Source organism: Limulus polyphemus, unplaced genomic scaffold (genome assembly GCF_000517525.1).
Source record: "Limulus polyphemus unplaced genomic scaffold, Limulus_polyphemus-2.1.2 Scaffold2821, whole genome shotgun sequence".
Lineage (NCBI taxonomy): Eukaryota > Metazoa > Arthropoda > Merostomata > Xiphosura > Limulidae > Limulus > Limulus polyphemus.
Genome location: NW_013668431.1, coordinates 61,639 through 83,797, shown reverse-complemented (window position 1 = coordinate 83,797; position 22,159 = coordinate 61,639). Strand labels below are relative to the sequence as shown.

General features: G+C 35.6%; 2 protein-coding genes across 11 annotated transcripts in view; one reads left to right on the top strand and one right to left on the bottom strand.

The window, feature by feature from the left end:
• Nucleotides 1–2,645, top strand: part of LOC106467988 (fibroblast growth factor receptor-like 1) — a 69,805-nt gene extending 67,160 nt beyond the window's left edge. For all 8 annotated transcript variants that reach the window (XM_022396257.1, XM_022396263.1, XM_022396262.1 and 5 more), the window contains one exon: nucleotides 804–2,645. In XM_022396257.1, the coding sequence (XP_022251965.1) occupies nucleotides 804–1,300 (497 nt within the window). In that variant the 3' untranslated portion in view covers nucleotides 1,301–2,645. The remainder of the gene's footprint in view (nucleotides 1–803) is intronic.
• A 4,934-nt stretch (nucleotides 2,646–7,579) lies between these two features.
• Nucleotides 7,580–22,159, bottom strand: part of LOC111087903 — a 22,151-nt gene continuing 7,571 nt past the window's right edge. For 2 of the 3 annotated variants that reach the window (XM_022396253.1, XM_022396254.1), the window contains exons 2-4: nucleotides 10,917–11,053; nucleotides 9,779–9,948; nucleotides 7,580–9,157 (exon numbers count right to left, since the gene is read on the bottom strand). In XM_022396253.1, the coding sequence (XP_022251961.1) occupies nucleotides 8,898–9,157; nucleotides 9,779–9,948; nucleotides 10,917–11,035 (549 nt within the window). In that variant the 5' untranslated portion in view covers nucleotides 11,036–11,053 and the 3' untranslated portion in view covers nucleotides 7,580–8,897. Of the gene's footprint in view, nucleotides 9,158–9,778; nucleotides 9,949–10,916; nucleotides 11,054–13,855; nucleotides 14,198–22,159 lie in introns of those variants that run through there. The other variant, XM_022396252.1, reaches the window with a different exon arrangement.

The window sequence follows — 22,159 nt, the reverse complement described above, 5'->3', positions numbered from 1 at the left end:
AATATATATATATATATTTATTCAATCATAAATAGTGTCGTGGATCTTAAGTCGAAAGAAGCAAAATTGGACGGTTTGTTTGAAGTTAAGCACATAGCTACCCAATGGGCTATCTGTGCTCTGCCCACCACGGGTATCGAAACCCGGTTCCTAGCGGTGTAAGTCCGCAGACATACCGCTGTGCCACTGGGGGGGGGGCTAAACTGTATGGAGTTTATTTATTTTGTATTATATTATTTGTATTTTCTCTAACAAAACATATTATTTCTGAAGTAAAAAAATAACAATTTTAAATAGTCATCTTGAAGCATTTTTAATTTTCTTTTATTGGTAATTTTACTGATCTAAACAAATTATAGTATTTTAATTTTTTTATTTCAATCGACAATTTATTCGGTAGCGTATGGCCGAAGGAAAGCTTATTAACTTTAAAGTCACTAATAATCCGTCTGGAGTGAGAACAGTGCATAGACCTTTTGGACTGTTTCCTGCATGTTTTAATTTTATGTTATGACATTTAAACCGAAACTGTAACTGAAAAACATAGGGATCAGAGTCTAAACTCAATTCTTAATAATTTAACACATTTTTGTGTTTCATAATCCCTTAATGAAACAATAATTTAAATTACATTATTTTCAAAACGGAAAGATTAAACAATACCTAGTTGTTCCCAGAATAAAACGGATATATTCAAAACATTTTGTATTAGAACCAATAGCTAAAATAGAGATGTATTAATGGTACGTTTTTACTTTAAATAACAGTATTTTTTTCACTGTGAGTTTCATTTTTATATTCAGCTCGACTAAGCCATTCGGTTGGTTGGACAAAAATGTCAGAAAACTGGAATAATCAAACTAATCCCCTATTGGTTGCTCTACCCATTGTTCTGGGTGTGTTGATTGGTGTGGCTGTAACCTTGGTAGTTGTTTGTCACCGTAGGAGACTAGCATCATCCTTCCAATACCAGAAAGGAATGGAATCTCATAGCTTGCAGACCCAAAGACGAATTGGATCAGAGATCCTGGAAGTAGTTATAGAGACTCATCTCGGCCAGTCTGTCAAAGGGAAGGCGAGAAAAATATATAGAAATCCCATCTCCAGTTTTGACTCTTACGCACCTCTCAACCAAAATCAGCAGGAAAAGCTCGATAAAAACCAGGAATCGGTTGCATCATCAGTAAATTCAGAAGTGGTGTTTAATGGAGGAACTGCAGAATCAAGACTTTGGGAGGACGCTCATCTACCAGATCTTAATTTGGCTTCTGATTCTTACGTCATGAGATACAACGTGTAGAGAGATTGATGGCATGATTGATACAGGATACAGAGTTAAGAAGACAGTACTTCCAACACCTTCCAAACATTGAACAAGTATCCATGAATGATTGGCGATTTCTAAATATGAAATTATATCTTTGCTGTTTTACAATTATTTGTAGGAATACAGCATAAAGGAATGATTATAAGGATTCAAAAATCAACCATTATTATCTGTAGGATAATCACCATGAAATGATTACAGTAATATAAAAACCAGCCATTAATCTTAACCCTTTTCAAAGAATGATCTCCTGATGAAAATGTTCTTCGAAAATACTCTGTCTTCTGATTCGAATTTTTGACCTTTGTAATAACTTTGTAGTGATCCACAGTACTACACTACTTTTAAATTGGAGAAATTCTACTTCTGGACCTTATACCCAGATAATTGTTAAGTACTTCAAAACAAAACAAATATGTATAAATAAAAAAAGGCTGTTATAGTTCTTTAGTATTATTGTCTTAAAGTTTGGAGCCTAGCTGATGGAACCATTGTTAGACTTTGTGGTAGTAACGATGACTACACACGTTCGTCATTTTGTGATTCAATGGACTGTTTATTTATTGTTGCCAATGTTACGTAACAGTCACTAAGCAAGTACATCTTCAGTGGTAGATTTGTGATACCTAAAAAAAGTAGCGATTGATTGCTTGCATTTGGTAATTGAGTAATTCTTAAATATCGTTTCGTTTTTTGTGATGATTGTTCACTACGTATTCGTTTCTGAATTAATTGAAGGAGACAGAACTTTGCCAAATTATATTTCACCAATATTAGGTGTTCAAGTCGCCGAATAATTTCTCAATATGTAACTGTTGTGGTGTTTGTTTGATGGTGAAATATCGACAACGTTTGATTTTTAAACTAAACATTAGTATATTTTCTTTCGATATGAAAAAATAAATAAATTACTTTCCAGATTAATCAAACTATTTTACACCATGTACATAGGCATAGTGACCGAGAGACTTAAGGCGAAGGGGGCTTTTATCAGGTACCCTAAACATTGAGGCACCCGAGTCAAAATCCTTATATATTTTCAACAAGCAAAAACTTAATAAAAATCTTTGTCCAACCTCACATCTTAGCTGTAATTCCGCCATTGACCAGGTGGATTTCATTCCACATTGTTTTACTATTATTATAAATTAATAAAATCATTACAATTGTACGATATATTTCTGATAATTAGTCACATCAAAAGAGCTGTTGTCAAAAATAGAAATTAACCAATCTAAATTTAAGAATTTTGTAACTTTGATGAAAAATATTATTCAATTATGTATATTATCTAAAGATGAACGAATTCATCCCCCCCAAAAAAAAAATTATTAATGAAATTGGATAATTTTTGTAAATAACACGCTAACTTCCCAAACAAATTCAAAACTTAAAATTAGTTTTCTGAATCAAAGAAATATATTTGTTCCAGAGTATCTTAAATTCATTAATAAAAAAAAGGAATAAATGCTATTTGCAGTAATTCGAAATAAATAGGAATCATTTTAAAAAAGGAACATATATAATAATTCTAAAAAAACATATTTTTGGAAATTGAAAGATTGTCTTCGTGTATTTAGATATAAATATAATTTTTCCAAAGCCGAGAAAGTTCTAATTTTGTTTTAAATTATTCACGAATCGTGATCTCAATTTCATTACCCTTTGACATCATATTCCATCGAATGCATAAGATTAAATTTATTCGTAATTAGTGAACTGCCAGCGCATGTGCTTTGGAGATTTACTCTGTCGTTATTACATCCATAATCTAAACATTAAAACTGTTATCTTATATAGCTATTTCTTTCACGATTTATTGAAATTGTTGATCTAGTTATTGTAGCCATGATAGATTAGAAACAATACATTTGTATTATAAAGTGTTATCATGTGAAACGTTTCGTAATTCTTATTACAGTTTTATATTGTGTTTCTTAGAATTATTCAAATGAAAAAACTGCTGATCTAAAAAAATGCACGAAACAATATAAACAACCCTTTTCTGTCAAATTTTGATTGGATTGTTTGTTTTTTGAATTTCGCGTAAAGCTACAAGGGGGGCTCTCTGCGCTAGCTGTCCCTAATTCAAAGCAATGTAAGACTAGACTCTTGGACTACTCTTTTACCAACGAATAGTGGGATTGACCATCACATTATAACGCCCCCACGGCTAAAAGGGCGAGCACGTTTGGTGTGACGGGGATTCGAACCCGCGACCCTCAGATTGCGAGTCGAGCGCCTTAACCACCTGGCCATGCCGGGCCTTTTGATTGATTTTTAACAAATATCCAAAAGTCAATAGAAATTTATCTTGAAATGGTGCAAAAAAGACCTTACTGTTAACTATTATATGTTTCACAAATTAGAACAAGTTCATACCGATGTATCACAGAATTTCGACCTTTATCTGAACAGGCTGTTAAAGATTAATAGCACACTCCTGGTCAGGAGTAGATATGAAAATGGAAGCAAATTTAGCACATGATCTGAAAAATCACGATGGATACACGTAAGATAAAGAAGAAGAAAAAGACGGAGATATTATTTATAAATTAATGATTTCTGTTTTAATTTGTAACTGAACAACATTCGGTTTAGTGGTTATTATAGCAAAGTATACAAGATGAGTATACAAACATTTGTGTACCCATCGTTAAGATATAATTTTCCAGATGTTCTCAACCTTTGTTTTCCACTAAAGCTTTATAATGGCTGGAGACGGCTTGAATGGGTAATGAAGAAAAACTTTAATACAACAGCAAATGTACAACGTTTCGACAAGGTTTTGTCATCATTCAAGCCGTCTCCAGCCATTATTAGTCTCAAAGTGGGTTCCTCGTCATCGAATTTGAATCCACTAAAGCTTTATTCTTTTGTTCCTTGTTTCGTGGAATCTGAACACTTACATCGTATTGCATTGAAATACAACAAAAAGTTTCATCCTGATAATAACAAATAAAATCAGGATAAGTAGACCATTACAATATAATCTGTAATTCCTGCTTTCTGATTATTTTATCAGCAAATTGATAATTTAGAGAACCGTGTTCATATTTGACAAATATATATTGGTTATTTTCAAGTATATAAAGATGAACACGAGAAATAAATGTGTTTATTTATCTCAGCGAACAGAGCAAACCAATTTTAATTTTTCCAATAGTGCTTTTTTGATTTTTGTCTACAAAAGTGTAATTATTTTTCTTTCTCAATTGGAAATAAAATCCGTACGGTTATGAAATTCATTCTCGAGTGTTTTGGTTTATTTGACTATCAAAACAGAATAATTTACAGGAACTTTATCGAAAAACACGAAGTTGTGAGCCCCTGTCTAGTTCTATTGATGTTTAGTTTTTATTCTAGATCAGATCTAGGCCTAGATTGAAGTTAAAATGGTCCTAACGAACATTAAGCCTCGTTGGCCAGGCTTGCAACTGCTAGTTAACTAAGTACTTTTCTCAGTTTAAAGTTTATCAAGTGTAAAAAAATTAATAACACAAGCTTCGAAACGATCGTTCCGCATTAAATATAGTAAATACAACAGTACCTACATTGACGAGACTCGTCGACAGAATTCAACAAGGCTGAAAGGTTCCACTCATCTGGTTGAACATTTTTTGTCCCCCTGTGGGACAGCGGTAAGTCTAAACTAGATGCCAGAAAAAATATTTAAATCTTAAAAAATCAAATAACTTATTTTTTATCAGAATATTAAAATCTAACTATTAATAAATATACAGGAGTGCTGTTATATTTATCCTAAATTTATACTTTTATCATACAATTGTTTAATCGAATGATATTGTTGCTGATATTGTAACATCTGCAAGTTGAACTGTTGTAAACCTCTTTTCAAAACTCGCCACTAGATGGGGATAAGTAAACAATCTTAATTGTTTATCAGTAAATAAGAATAATTTTCGATTGATAAGCCCTTCCTAAAATTTACTCAAGTAGAAGATATTTCTGATTATACACGTTTGAACATTGTGTAGATTTTTTGTATGTATATGAATTAACTCTTTTTTATTCTACGAAACTTTTATTATAAAGTAATTTCAATCGTTTGTGTTGTGAGTGTTTACGACACACTGCTGAAGAAAGCCGACATTTTATAAAGACGCTACGCTTCGTAAACTAGAATGCAAATAGATGGCGCCAGTGGTGAAGATAATAAGAAATTATTAAGTTTCTCACCCAGTGAAATAATATTAATTAGAAATGAACTATTTGTTCGATTAATAAAAACCAATACACACGCCGGGGGGGGGATAACATATTATCAACTTTTGCATTTTAAACTTTATGGATGAAGAAATCTTTCTTTTTTAACTCTTGTATAGAGAAAGAACATTCTTAAAAATTCTGTTCGATCGTTTTTACCTAAATATATGTTAGTTATTAGTAACTGTACGCTATTTATATTTTTATTAGCTAATTATAATTCAAACGCTATCTTGGATCAGTGGGGTTGTTTTGTGTCTAGCGTCGATTACACAGATGTGTCCAACGGTGGCGCCCCCAGTGGCACAGCGGTATGTCTGCGGACTTACAACGCTAGAAACCGGGTTTCGATACCCATGGTGGGCAGAGCACAGATAGCCCTTGTGTAGCTTTGTGCATAATTAAAAACAAACAAACAAACGGTGGCACAGCAGTAAGTTTAGATTTACAACGCTAAAATCCGGGGTTCGATTCCCCGCGGTGGACACAGCAGATAGCCCAGTGTGGCTTTGTTTTAAAGGAAACAAATACACAAATGTTTATATATTAACCAAGAAATATCTCAACCACCCAATAAATAAATAGGTTATCAAATATTATGTATCATGGTGCCCTCTTTTGAGTAAAACAGGAAACATGTAATTCAAGGCAAGACCGACGTGGTTGCTCAAAGAAGTATATCAAACAATATGAAGCTATTAAATACGAACTACAATTCTCGGTTGTAGGTGTTCTACAAGTGTAGAAATTCATGGTGAGCTGTACCTAATAATACGTAAATATTAGATATATACTAGACGTCACCTAGTTGTCACGACACTGATTCTCAGCTGTTGACACTGACACGAATCACATCGATGACGTCAAGTCTTCAGCATCCGGGTCATTGAAATAATTATTCGTTGCTCTAATGTGGAAAACAAGATACTTACCTGCTAAAATTGTTGAAAATATGTTGCTTTTCTGTCTCTGAAGTAATCTATCACAACGTTGTTTTAGGCATTGTCTGTGGAGTTGGGATTCAGTTGGTTTCAGATTGTCTAAAGAGCATGGTGTTCTACTTACTGTAAAAGTCAAAATCTGTTGTCAAGAAGACAGTATATCGTTCAAGTATTAATGTGCTTTTTATTGTAATCTCGATAATTAACAACCAAAGATGATCGTATAAACTGTTAAAACTTTACCACGTTAATTATATCAAGAGAATGTTTACACATTGTTAATCAACATAACATGTCTATTTCCACGTTAATTATATCAAGAGAATGTTCACACATTATTAATCAACATAACATGTATATTTCCACGTTAGCTATATCAAGAGAATGTTTGCACATTGTTAATCAACATAACATGTCTATTTCCACGTTAGTTATATCAAGAGAATGTTTACACATTGTTAGTCAACATAACATGTATATTTCCACGTTATTTATATCAAGAGAATGTTTACACATTGTTAATCAACATAACATGTCTATTTCCACGTTATTTATATCAAGAGAATGTTTACACATTGTTAATTAACATAACATGTCTATTTTCACGTTAATTATACCAAGAGAATGTTTACACACTGTTAATCAACACATTGTTAACACAATGTTAATCAACATAGGTAGAATATATATAACACACACTAACAATTATGGGAACCATAAAAACGGTGTACTTACACAAACCAAAATAATAAGGCATAGAAATAATGAACCATAAAAGGTGTATCTGCACAAATTTAAATCTATGAAATAGAAATATTGAATGAGAACACGTGTTTATGTTCCAAGGTTTGTTGTTTTGAACACATTTTTGTACACTGTAGTGTTGAACCAATACACAAAAACTCGAAATGTATTTTAGATATTTAAAAGTTTATATAATTTTCTAAAAAAAAATCATGTAATTAATTTCAATTTCAAATCCTGTTATTATTTTATATTTCATTAACTTGTTCTACGGAAAATTAAAAAAAAAATCTTTTTTTATGTCCGTAGAAATTGATAGTAATAACGCGAAATGATTTGGTTAGCTAACTGGTAAAACAAATTGAATATAGGGGAAATATTAATAATATATGCAAAGAGGCGTGGCCTAGTGGTAAAACAAATTGAATAAAGGGGAAATATTAATAAAATATGCAAAGAGGCGTGGCCTAGTGGTAAAACATGCTCGGACTTTGTCGAAGGTGCGCTATGACAGTGATGATTAATTTGTTTGTTTGTTTTTTCAGATAAATGCCACATTAGGCTATCTGCTGTGTCCACCACGCGGAATCGAACTCCGGATTTTATCGTTGTAAATCCGTAGACTTACTGGTTTCTCTCCGGGGAACATTGACGGTTAAATTCCGCTACTCGGTCAGATAAGAGTAGCCCACGAGTTGGCGGTGGGTACTGCTGTATAGCTTCTTTCCCTCTAGTCCAATAGTACAAAATTAGTGACGAAGATAATCTTGTTTGGGTTTTCACAAAACATATGAAAACCACGCTGAAAAACAAACATTTGATAAAGGGATTAAAATAATCCATCGTATTTTGTGAACTCCTGAATCCTAGCATCATAAAAATGAAAGGAAACGTCATTGAAATCATATGTACCAAGAACATTGCAATAATGAGCCTTGAATGTTAAATTTCGCGAAAAGCTACACGTTAATCGTCCGTAATTTAGAATTGATAAATTAGAAGGAAGACCTCTAGTCAACGTCATCCACTGCTAACTTTTGGGCTACTCTTCTGTCAACGAAAAATTGGATTGACCATCACATCATAACGCCACCATGACTGAAAGAGCGATCATGTTCGGTGACGGGATTCGAACTCGCGACCGTATTATAGGAAATACACAAAACCCAAGCGCTTTGGGGAAGTGGATGAAAAATAATACAGACCCCCTGTTGAATGAGCTAAAGTTGAATACATAAACCCCTGTTGAATGCGCTAGAGTTGAATACAGAACCCCTCTGTTGAATGCGCTAGAGTTGGATACAGACCCCGCCCCCCGTTGAATGCGCTAGATTTGAATACAGAACCTACACTATTGAATGCGCTAGAGTTGAATACAGACCCCCACTGATGAATGCGCTAGAGTTGAATACAGACCCCCACTGTTGAATGCGCTAGAGTTGAACATAGAACCTCCACTGTTAAATGCGCTAGAGTTGAATACAGATCCCCACTGTTGAATGCGGTAATCTTATCAACATTTTTTTATGTGAATCACCAATTTTTTAATTGTTCTGAACGAAAACTCCAGCGTAATTTATTGAACTGTTTTTTATTATGCTTTACCCATTTCATTAATAAATAAAAGTGACGAAACGGACATTCTGACACTGACAGGTTTAGAGTTTCAAATTTACAAGTTTACAACATTTCATTATCATGCCACTGTTTAATACAAACCCCACGATAATTCTTGGTTCTGATCCCGCTCGGGGGCATTCAAAATTCCAAGGCAAGTTAGGATCAGTTTGACCTCTGTAATTTCCGCTGCCTCTTTTCTTCACCCAACAGTCGCTGTAGTCCACAACCCAGTAGTTCATCAGACGCACACAGGTGGCGTAATCCACGTTGCCAAAATATACGTCAGTATCTGAAAACGCTGTTACGAAAAAGAACAATGCTTTTATTTTTATATGATCCTTTATTGTTGTTGGAAGATTCTTTTTGAAAGAGATTATTTCGTGTTTTTTTTTTTAATCTTCTTCAGACAGAGAGAAAAGGATAAATAAATAGATAGAAAAAATAGAAATACAGACAGATGGAAAGATGAACAAATCCTGAGAAGATATCGATGAAAGGTATTTGTTTTTGTTAAGGAAATGACACGTGTATTTTGAACCCAATTAAAAGCGCCGTAGATTTAATGTATTTAGTCTTAATTTTTTAATGCCTAGCTGGAAGACTGAAATATAAACACAGATATTTCTATATTACTGAGTTGTTAGGCAGATAGATAGAAGACAGACAAGTTGAGAAAGAAAGACATCTGATATTGTATAGCTATTGATAGAAGACAGACAAGTGGAGCGTGAGAGAGACATCTGATATTGTATAGCTATTGATAGAAGACAGACAAGTGGAGCGTGAGAGACATCTGATATTGTATAGCTATTGATAGATAGATAGAAGACAGACAAGTTGAGAAAGAAAGACATCTGATAGTGTATAGCTATTGATAGCTAGATAGAAGATAGACAAGTGGATATATATATATATATACCTGTGATCACATAGTTATCAGGACACTGAGATACACCATCAGAAAGTATGTTGCCTGTTGTTACTCTCAGGCCGATGTGGACCACGTCGCCAGTATCCAATCCTAGTCCGTTCTCCAGATGTAGACATTTAATACTGTCCAAGTCGTTTAAGTCATTAGCCGAAGCTTCACTGGAGAGAAACACAGAGCAATTCAAACATGTCTTATATATTTGTAGTTATTACGGCAATATGTTTTACATACACGCCATCTATCGTACCTAACGTTAACAAAAGTTGACGTTATCTGCCAATTTCAACCTGAAAGACTGAATTACTGTAGTAATTTATTAATGACACCTCTCACCGTGATTTTAGACAAGCTGGACATATTTTTTGTAGTTAAACTCTTTGTAATTTATTTAAGACAAATTCTACCTTAGCACTAGGCAACGAAAACAGTAATAAATTTAATTATTTTTTATGCTAAATTTATTAGTTAATTAAATTATTGCCGTTCCTTTACATAGTACATAAGCCGGGGATTTCGAGCTCCTGTTCCGAGTGGCACAGTCGGATGAGAATGGTACTCCATTTCCGCTTGGACAGGATACCAGTCCATCACAGGCTACCCCCCCCCCCCATCTAACATATGACAAGCATCATACAGCTGGTTACGCGGCCTAGCCTCGAACTCACAGCCAGCCGTTTGTTTGTTTGTTTGAAGTTAAGCACAAACTACATAATGGGTATCGAAATCCGGTTTCTGGCGTTGTAAGTCCGCAGACATACCGCTGTGCCACTGGGGGGGGGGGTACATCCATCCGACTACGAGTCCAAAGCGCGAAGCCACTGAGTCACGCTAAATTTAACGGATTTCGCTGTGCCACTGAGGGGCCACAGCCATCCAACTACGAGTCCAAAGCGCGAAGCCACTGAGTCACGCTAAATTTAACGGATTTCGCAAAAAAAATCATCAAATATTTTGAGCCATGTGGCATATAAAACACCGAAATTGTTATATTTTGGGGACTAATGCCCCTTAAAAAAACATACTAGATCGTGCTTTTACAAATAAATAAATAAGGAATCTTAAAATAAAATTTATAGGTTAGTAACGAATTTGGTAACGATGACGTTTTGAAGGTTGATAGACTTACTAAATTGCAACAACAATACCCAAACTCGTTGTTGTATCCTTGTTCCTACAGTCGACTTTGAACGTATTTGATTGGTTGATCACAACTGGTACTGATGTTTGTCTTGCTGTCCCCGTCATAGAATATGATTCCACAGGCTGTAAGGATAATAACATATTTATCTCGTAAGACTTTAGTCTCCTATTTATCTCATTCTCCTGTTTGATCGTATTTAGGATTTATGAACCTTTCAAATAAAATCGTTTTTTAAAAAAAAAGGAAGTTATATCCTCTGATGAAAATAATAAACGACCCCTGAAAATTATAACATTATGGATCACTTGTAAATGACCAAAAAAAATAACAATTGAAGATGTACAAAGGCCTTATGTGGCCTAGTAGTTAGGGTGCTCGACTCGTAATCTGAGGGTCACGGGTTCAAACATTCTCGTCCTACATGGGCCAGTTATCCAAGTATACTGGTCGACTCCAAAAAAGAAGTTTGGGATTAAAGTTATAACGGGAAGAAAAAATAATAATAAAGATGTAGAAACCCGTGTGTGTGTTTCATTTGTAATTACACGACGCTTAGGTTCAAGTCCTTACTTTTAAACGCAAGGAGTACTCTTCACAAGACTTCCATCAACTGGTATACAGAGACGTAGGAAACGAGACCTGGACACCCGCTGGAATGGGTATGCCAATGGCACACATTCAGTCTCTTCGCTCGGGTAAATAAACCTTGCTCCCCCCCCCCCGACTATTAATTTGCCTCCTACACCTCTGAGGCTATTTTTATCCGTACGAGGCATAAGAACTTACAATGTGTAATTCCGACACGAAAAAAAACATTTTTTTTCCCCCTAAAGACTAATTTTGTTTAAGGATTTTCAATTATTACAAAAACATTAATAATCACACACACACACACATATACGAAAATTTTGTAAAGTAAACACACGTTAGGGTAACACTACTTATGGCTAACTTGTGAAAAACACGTGTCATAAAACAACTGTTTACCTATTAAGATACATTTCTTACTTCACAATAGCCTAATTTTATGGGCCCGATCCGGCATGGCCAGGTGATTAGGTCGCTTAAATCGCAATCTGAGGGTCACGGGTTCGAATCCTCATCCGACCAAACATGCTCGCCCTTTCAGCCGTGGGGGCGTTACAATGTAATGGTCAATCCCACTATTCGTTGGTAAAAGAGTATCCCAAGAGTTGGCGGTGGACGGCGATGACTAGCCGCTTTCCCTCTAGTCTTTCACTGCTAAATTAGAGACGGCTAGCGCAGATAGCCCTCGTGTAGCTTTGCGATAAATTCTAAACAAAGATCAAACTAGTGTCTCTAGTGTCATATTTTAATGTATCTTATACTCTATTACGTTGAGTGTAGACTAAAAACAGACCAAACGTATTTTAATCTATAGAGTATGTGGACAAAATAATAAAAAAATACCCTACTCGCTAGCCAGTACAAATACAATAAAAACATTGAAGACAAATGATCATATTCAATGAATAATAATATAATAGTAAACAACCTACTTAGAGCGAACCTAAAAATCAACCTGGCCGTAAGATATAGCTAATTAAATACACTTTTAGTACGTTAGAAATATTAGGATGCATTGTTTCATCAGTTCGCTATTAACGGTATTTTCGGTCGTAAACCCAATAATATCTCAAGAGATTTGAGACACTTCACGTGACGTTAACGTGATAGTTTTATCGTGAAGTTGGATTACATGGTGTTGTAAGAAGTATAAACGCTTTAGCAAACTGCTTCCGAATGATTAAATGCTTATAACCCTTGTTGTTGTGTGTGTGAGAGTTATCTATATAGATATAATAGTACTGTCTGTTGTCTGTTTATGTAACTACTTCGCAGGGTGTGGATGGATCTTCACCAAAATTGGTATGGAGGCTCATTAGGTCCATGGGCAGATACATGAAAAGTTGCGGTTTCACATTTTGTGTTCTGCAGTTTTATGGGTTTTTTTTTCTTTTTTTTTTTTACTAATTACTTATAAGGGAAGCAACTTTTCACGTCCTAAGATAACCTTTCATTGATCATGAATTTTCATAACTTCCGTCCAGGAGGCAGGTGCTCCATCTAGTTTTAAAATAGAAACACAGAGATCAGAATGGATTCAAACCCACACTACTAATGGGCAAGTACATTAACCATCAAAACTATCATAGTTTCGTTAATGAGCAAGTACTTTAACAATCAAAACTTTAACCATCAAAACTATCATAGTTTCATTTATTACGATGAAAATTCTAGATCTTCTAATTATTTTCCTGGGGTACATTTATAACCAAGTACGAAATAATAGTGTGACCCATGAGACCCACTTAAATGCAAGTGTTCTGACGAAATGAGAGCTAGTGTTATCGAGCAGTATGAAACACACATACCTGTTCCACGCCATGATCTAGATCTAAATATAAAAACTTATGGGTGAAAATAAAGCAGAATGCAATTAATCAACCACACTATACCTAATGAAGACGAGGCCTTTCGTTGATAGCAGGCTGGCTAAGATACGGCAGACAAAGTAGAGGTCGAGACTTTTTTTTTATAATATCAGTTGCTTGGACGACCGTTTCGTTGTTTGATTGAAATTAAGTTGGTGAATAGTTTGTTTGTGTATTTTTAGTTTATTTACGTCATTACACATTCAGAATTAGGCTTAACTTAGTTTTACTTTTTACCGTTTCGTTGTTTGATTTAGATTAAGTTGGTGAATAGTTTGTTTGTGTATATTTAGTTTATTTACGTCATTACACATTCAGAATTAGTCTTAACTTAGTTTTACTTTTTACCGTTTCGTTATTTGATATAGATTAAGTTGGTGAATAATTTGTTTATGTATTTTCAGTTTATTTACGTCATTACACATTCAGAATTAGGCTTAACTTAGTTTTACTTTTTTGATAACTTACATAGTTTCCATGAACACCAAAAAACGCCCATTCGGAGCTCTTTTGAAAGATATTTGAGTGAAGAAGCTGACACTGAAATTTCTTGAAAGCAAGAGAGTTCTTGCCTATAGGCTCTTCTAGAGAAGGTAATACAAATCCGACACAATTTGTAATTCTAACACATGCTCTAGAACAGGCAAAGCTAGAAGATACAGCTACAGAAGTTATTACTGAAGAAGAGATCCCGCACGAGGCATTCGACATTTTCTTGTACATTTCATAACGTATATGCTGTGATGTGATTAACGGCAATTCACAAAGAAGTAGAAGAAAAACCTTTAAAAGACGTATTACTTTCATTCTCCAGCTACCACGCTTTGTGGAAATAGGTGTTTGTACGAAAGGTATAGCGATTTAATAATTCTGAAGCGCCCTCTAATTGCAGCTGCTGCTATTTAAATGATTCATCACTCGTGTGTCAAAAGCATTCGCCGTTCCTGCGAGCCCTGTGATTGGACAGGTAATGGAAATATGTCACCAAGAGACAATTTGATTGGTAAATGATGGCACGTCGTTGTTCAAATATTAAGTATTTCATCACTAAGCAACGTAGAAGAAACTAAACATTGTTTACAGATTCTGATGAGCATCATCCAGAAACAAGAAATCGGTGCAGATGAACTTGTGAGATACAGCACCTACTGAGACACCATAAAAGGTTAATTTGTGTAACATAAGTTGAGTCTGTACTACATATTTAATTAGTAAGAGAAAGTCGTAATGCTACACAAGGTGAAAATCTATAATTATAAACTCAAGTGTAATTAGAGAGAATATTCAAATATTCATGAACACAACTTGGAGTGAGGGGTTTCTGATATTTACTCTGTTGGCTTCGCATTAATGGTAGAAGTGTTTACCTTTCTACGACTATACTAACTACAGAAAACGGGTATAAATCTATATGATAAAGGCTTAATTTGAACTTTCAAGGAGGCTCCTGGTTCAGTATCCCATAAAACTCTAGAATGGACGATATCCTTGTTTATTAAAAGTCATATTTGACGACATGTGGAACATGCGTGTATGAACACATTACGAATGCAGTATACGGATACACACACACACACCAGGAAAGGTTATTTGCTCTTACAGTTTCTTGTTTTTGTTTTTGAATTTCGCGGCAAAGCTACACGAGGGCTATCTGCGCTAGCCGTCCCTAATTTAGCAGTGAAAGACTAGAGGGAAAGCAGTTAATCATCACCACCCACCACCAACTCTTGGGCTATTTTTTTTAATCAACGAATAGTGGGATTGACCGTCACATTATAACGCCCCCACGGCTGAAAGGGCGAGCATGTTTGGTACGACGGGGATTCGAACCCGCGACTCTCAGTTTCTTTCAGGAACCTAAACTTGAATTTGTCTCGACTTGTTTACAAATATTTTATGGTATACGGATCTGGTTAAGTACGTACGGAATGAAACAGCAGTGACGTGTACAGGAGGTTGGTGGGTGAACCCCTTATTCTCCCAAAGTGCCCTTTTTTCTCTGTCACATAAATTGTCAACAACTACGAAAAGATACAGTTGGTTCCAAACTTTGCTTGCTGCGAGATTTCAGCTTTAAAATGAATGACAGACAGGGAATTGTGGGTCTTTATATTCCAAACAAGTTTTGATATTATATTAAGTATTAATACGCAATAAATCACAGTTTAGTCTTACCTTGTGGAAATGTTAATGAATAGGAATACAAGAGAATCTTTGTTCTTTTATGTTTACCAGAGGCCACTCACAGTCCCCATAGCCTTCTCTGATCCATTCCTCCCCCCCAAAAAAACAACAACAACAAAACAACATACTTGAAAAGTGTCCTTTTAGTGTCCTCTGCCCATTATTGTGAAACGGTAACGAAGATATTAGAGTCAAGCCCCCCAGTGGTACAGCGGTATGTCTGCGGACTTACAACGCTAAAATCCGGGTTTCGATACCCGTGGTGGGCAGAGCACAGATAGCCCTTGTGTAGCTTTGTGCATAATTAAAAACAAACAAACAAACAAATAATTAGAGTCAAAGCCACTGAAATTAAATCACGAACGAAATGAAATAAACGAAACACAGACATATTATTTTTCCTACGTGCATTTAGTAAGCAGTTTGGTGGTCATACGAATGAAACAATGCAATCGTAGGAAAGTCTGTAGACTTATAACTTTGAAAACCGGATTTCGATACCCGTGATGGACAGAGTACAGATAGTTCACTGTGTAGCTTTGTGATTAGCAGCAAACTGTAGCAATGAATGTATAAAAGGCTACGTGACCTTAACTTTTAAGTGGAAAACCTCCAAACCTTCGATATCTTTCGTTATTTACCTTCAACAAACAAACAGACCAGGAACACAAAACAGAAGAAGCAAAGTCCCAATTACAGTTATTATACGTTGAATATCTAACAGCTGTTGCATCCCCATTCTTTTGTGTGTTCTATTTCTACAGATACCATTCCTATTAGGATATATCAGGCAGCCTAAGTATCCCGGAACTTCTGGGAGTCGTCTTGACCAGTAATAACACCCTTCCCCCTTCCCGAAAATGACGGAAAGCTTCCCGGATATACTGTCCCTTTGATGTGTTTCAAAACACAGTGTTAAACAGTTTATGTAGTTGTTTTAGAGCAAAGCCACATTGGACTTCATAATGTTTCTACCGCGGAGAATCGAACTCCAAATTTCAGCGATGAAAGTCCGTAAACTTGCTGCAGTCTCACAGTATCAAACAGACCGATTTCAAGTGAAGTATGCATACATAATTAGGCACGTGCTAACCAAGACCGGTTAGTTGGTGGAAGAAAGGCAGTTGAAGATAATTGGTCAGTCACCTGTCCATAAAACATATAAGGTTATCACAATAGCAACGGTTTCGAAGGCTTGGCATTGTTGGTTCAATCTCATGAATTTAGACTGTCTCATATATACATACAAACACATACATACATATATACATACAAACACATACATACATATATATACATACAAACACATACATACATATATATACATACAAACACATACATACATATATACATACAAACACATACATACATATATACATACAAACACATACATATATATATATACATACAAACACATACATATATATACATACAAACACATACATAGATACATACAAACACATACATACATATATACATACAAACACATACATACATATATATATACATACAAACACATACATACATATATTCTTTTTCCACATTTTGTTATACCTTAAGCCCTTAGTTTGGCATTTTGCCAAGTTAAAATATCTCTAAACCGATAGAAAACTCACGCATTCAGTATATGGGGAACCGTTTTCTATCATAGCTGTATGTGTATAAGTATACAAATGTTGCCTGCCCTACTCTTTTCTTTCAACGTTCGTCATTTGCACCGAAGCTGGTAGTTTTCCCAAGCTAAGCCTAATCAGTTTTCGTTTGTGTGTATGTTTTTATTTTGTGCACTTGCGATTTATTTATGAGAAATTCGAAGATTAATATTATTACTCTAATTTAATATTCATTTACCTGTCTCATCCATCGAACCCGTAAAGAACGGAAGACCCTGTCATATGCGTTGGAGAGTAACTAGTGAAACTATAGACTAGCTTCTTATAAATAAAAAATCTACATTTGTCATATTTGTTTTTATTTAATTGTATATTTCATTTTAATAAGTTTTTTTTTGTTGCTTCTCATATTTCGTGTCAAAACTCATATCACATGTACATCAGTTTTAAAAATGCCATCCTGGATGAAGCTATTAACCTCCAACCCAGTCATACAATGGGTAGTGACATCTACCAGCTATCAAGCAAATTGTAAAATTTGGTTTCATGAATCCTATTTAGTATTTTAAGCCTAAATAGCAGCTTATGTGACACACATGGGTTAAATCAGAAACTCAAAGTCTCTAATTTAGAGTTTCTGACCAGAGTAATAGCGATCGGTCAGGAGTACCAGCCGCATACGCGGCTATAGAAGGGCTGACTGTCACAACTATAACGCCTTCACAGTTGAAACTGCGTAATATGTTCAGCGGCATATCGCGGCTCGAACCTTGGATATTTCTAATTATTACATGGGATTTGGATAGATTTAAAATGGGATGAATAATCAACCGACGCTCTGTTGTAATTCGTGGTTGTAAAATGTTAACGATCCATGCAAAATCTACAGAGATAACGTGGTAAAAATATATCAATCATTAGTGGCAAGAGTGTCGAAAGTCCACGGTTCGCGTCCCATCGTCGCAAAATCGCACTCCGTACTTTGAATCTGGGAATGCGTTATAAGAGTGATTGTCAAATCTCATGCATTATTCTATTAGAGCAGTCCAAGAGTTGGCGGTGGGTGCTGTTAACTAATAGTCCTCCCTCACGAATATCACTTCAAAAATTAGATATAGTCATTGTGTAGTTTTCACAAATATCCTAAACAAATAAACAAACAATTCAAGGTTTAAACTAATTTTTTTGTTACGAGGTACGTGTAAAGGTAATTACGTGAAAACACCACGTAGTAGCTATCTAGACTGAAAGCTTCTTCGCAAATTTCAGGTGTATAGGTTCATAGGAGACTAACGTAAAATATTTTTTATCGATTTAAAGACTACAGTCACTTTATATATATTTTCCAACGATTATTTTAGTTAACTTAATTATATATTCCTATCAATAACCTTGTCGATCCTCCCATTTCGCGACGAAACTCATAGCAGACACACGCAAAATGAAAGAAACCCACCAACAGATCCTTTAGTGTGACAATAGCAATCTTGTTTGTAGTTAAGCACAAGGGCTGTCTGTGTTCTGCCCACCACAGGTATCGAAACCCGGTTTCTTGTGTTGTAAGTTCGCAGACTTACCGCTGTGCCACTGGGGGGATTCGATAAGTATTGTGTGTTTGTAATTAAGCACAAAGCTACACAATGGGCTATCCGTGCTCTGCCCACCACTAGTATCGAAACCCGGTTTCTAGCGTTGTAAGTTCGCAGACTTACCGCTGTGCCACTGGGGGGATTCGATAAGTATTGTGTGTTTGTAATTAAGCACAAAGCTACACAATGGGCTATCTGTGCTCTGCCCACCACGGCTATCGATACCCGGTTTCTAACGTTATAAGTCCGCAGACTTACCGCTGTGCCACTATGGGGCAGAATAGAATAAAATAAAATACAGATAGGTAATAGATCCACTTGGTGGAAACCGCAGTTTGATTAAAAACAGAAGCACAACACCAAACAATCGATTACTGTAAACATCTGTTTATTGAAGATCATGAACAGAATATAAACAAATACTTTTTCCGTTTACTGAACTTAACCTGATGCTAAGAAATGCCACTCATTCTTAATACCTTCCTGCAATAAAACTTCCCGTGCTTGAAAAACGTTCCCCCACCTACATTTCCCCCACTTCTATTACTTTCCTTCATTGAAACTTCATCCACTTCTAAAACTTTCCTTCACTGAAACTTCATCCACTTTTAAAACTTTCCTTCACTGAAACTTCACCCACTTTTAAAACTTTCCTTCACTGAAACTTCACCCACTTCTAATACTTTCCTTCACTGAAACTTCACCCACTTTTAAAACTTTCCTTCTCTGAAACTTCACCCACTTCTAATACTTTCCTTCACTGAAACTTCACCCACTTTTAAAACTTTCCTTCACTGAAACTTCACCCACTTTTAAAACTTTCCTTCACTGAAACTTCACCCACTTTTAAAACTTTCCTTCACCGAAACTTCGTCCACTTCTAATACTTACCTCTTCCTAAAGTTACTTAATCTCGCTATCCAACTAATTGTAATGAAACATGATTTATTGGTGTCCACAGAACCACTTATTTAATTCTATAAGGATGTTTAACGTATTACATGAACATGTAACCAAACTATATATATATATATATATATTAACATGTAACCAAACTATATATATATATATATATATACATGTAACGGTGGGTCGGTTTCCGTACTTAAAATCCTAAAATCTGGGTTCGATTCCCCGTGATAGACAGAGCGTAGATAACCCATTTTATAGATTTGCCCTAAAAAATAACAACAATAGTAATAAAAAAACGTAAATCAATCTAGTAAGTTTTCAAAACAATGTTTATTTCGAATACTCTAGTCGACAAAAACTTCACGTGCGAAACAACGACTGGTGAAAAGTGTTGTGCCTTCACAGTAGGGGTTAACATCGTTCTTTAAGTTACTAAGTCTTTCTTTGTCTCTTTAGATGCGAAAATGTTCGTTTTTTATTATATTTTCGTCTTTGACACCTCTTCCACATTTCACCGGGCCTCGGCATGGCCAAGTGGTTAGGGAGGTCGCAATCTGTGGGTCGCGGGTTCGAATCCCGGTCCCACCAAGCATGCTCGCCCTTTCAGCCGTGGAGGCGTTATAATGTGACGGCCAGTCCCACTATTCGTTGCTAAAAGAGTAGCCCAAGAGTTGGCGGTGGGTGGTGATAACTAACTGCTTTCCCTCTAGTCTTACACTGCTAAATTAGGGACGGCTAGCGCAGATAGCCCTCGTGTAGCTTTGCGCGAAATTCAAAAACAAACAAACAAACACATTCCACCTTGGCATCTGGCAACTAAATAAGACACACATCAAAGTCAGCACTAACATTAAACTTAACATCAACTTCTGAAAGGAACCAGATAAAGTTGAGGAAGTGACCATAGAGAATCTAAGTATGTACCACAGTGCTCCGCGGTTCCTCCGCCAAGAGGAGCGTCAATGTGAGAAACATTACACTGGTGTGTTTTTTTTTTTTTTACAAAATACCTCCGGTCAACTTTCCCTCTGTCAACTACTGGTTCTTAAGTAACGAATTGTAAGAAATAAATTCCAGCATGCCCGAACATAGCTAAATACCCACGTGGAAAAATATCTATAGAAGGGGCACGTGTCCCCTCCCCGACGCACGTTTATGCTTGCACTAGGATTAGAACGCTAATTGAAGGGGGCACGTGTCCCCTTCCCGACGCACTTTTATGCTTACACTTGAATTAGAACGCTAATTGAAGGAGGCACGTGTCCCCTTCCCGACGCACGTTTATGCTTGCACTAGGATTAGAACGCTAATTGAAGGGGGCACGTGTACCCTCCCCGACGCACGTTTATGCTTACACTTGAATTAGAACGCTAATTGAAGGGGGTACGTGTCCCCTCCCCCGACGCACGTTTATGCTTACACTATAATTAGAACGCTAATTACAACATCACAAAGTTTCTGTGTGTGTGCTTCTGTACAGCAGCCTCCCCCCTTGATAAAGGTGTACCACCGAAACGTTGGGAAATAAAGATGTATTTTAAATAAAGTCAAAGGTCATCCACTTATTCAAACGTATCGCCAATACTCGAGTTTGCAACACTAATAAAACTGGAAAATGTTTCCATTTGTAGAAATATGTGTGAACTGGGTGGTTTAATCATGCTCAGTTAACATTAATAAAATAACAACTTCTGTTTCTGTATCTCTGTAACGTGCAAAGGCTGAAACGTGTTAATCTGTAAAAGAAAATTAAAAAACATGACTACTTATGCTGTACTTTGATCGACAGAGAAGAGAGAGACTATTCACAATAGTTAACACGGATAAAAATAAAATACCAAAGAGGGCGTGATCACGAGGAGCTGTTGTTGATACATTGCAAACTACGACCTTAGATAAGATATAATTCAAGTTGTATCATTTCAACAGAAACAAGAAGAATTCCGTTCCAATGGGTTACGCAGACACTGTGATACAATTGTATTTAACAGAAATCATAAATTTATCGGGGTACTTTGAACCATTCCTGATAAAAAGGAACTTGTAGGAACTTTGATTACGAATAAATTTCTCTCGTGTAACTAAGTTTCCAGTAAAACTTCCCGATCGACAACGTTTTATTTTTCTTAGACAATTTGTAAAGTCTTAACTCTAAATTTGGTACGTATTTAAACATGTAAAGTGAACACTTGCTAGACTTAACTCTAAATTTGGTACATATTTAAACATGTAAAGTGAACACTTGCTAGTCTTAACTCTAAATTTGGTACATATTTAAACATGTAACGTGAACACTTGCTAGTCTTAACTCTAAATTTAGTGCATATTTAAACATGTAAAGTGAACACTTGCTAGTCTTAACTCTAAATTTAGTGCATATTTAAACATGTAAAGTGTAACTACTTGCTAGTCTTAACTCTAAGTTTAGTGCATATTTAAACATGTAACGTGTAACTACTTGCTGGTCTTAACTC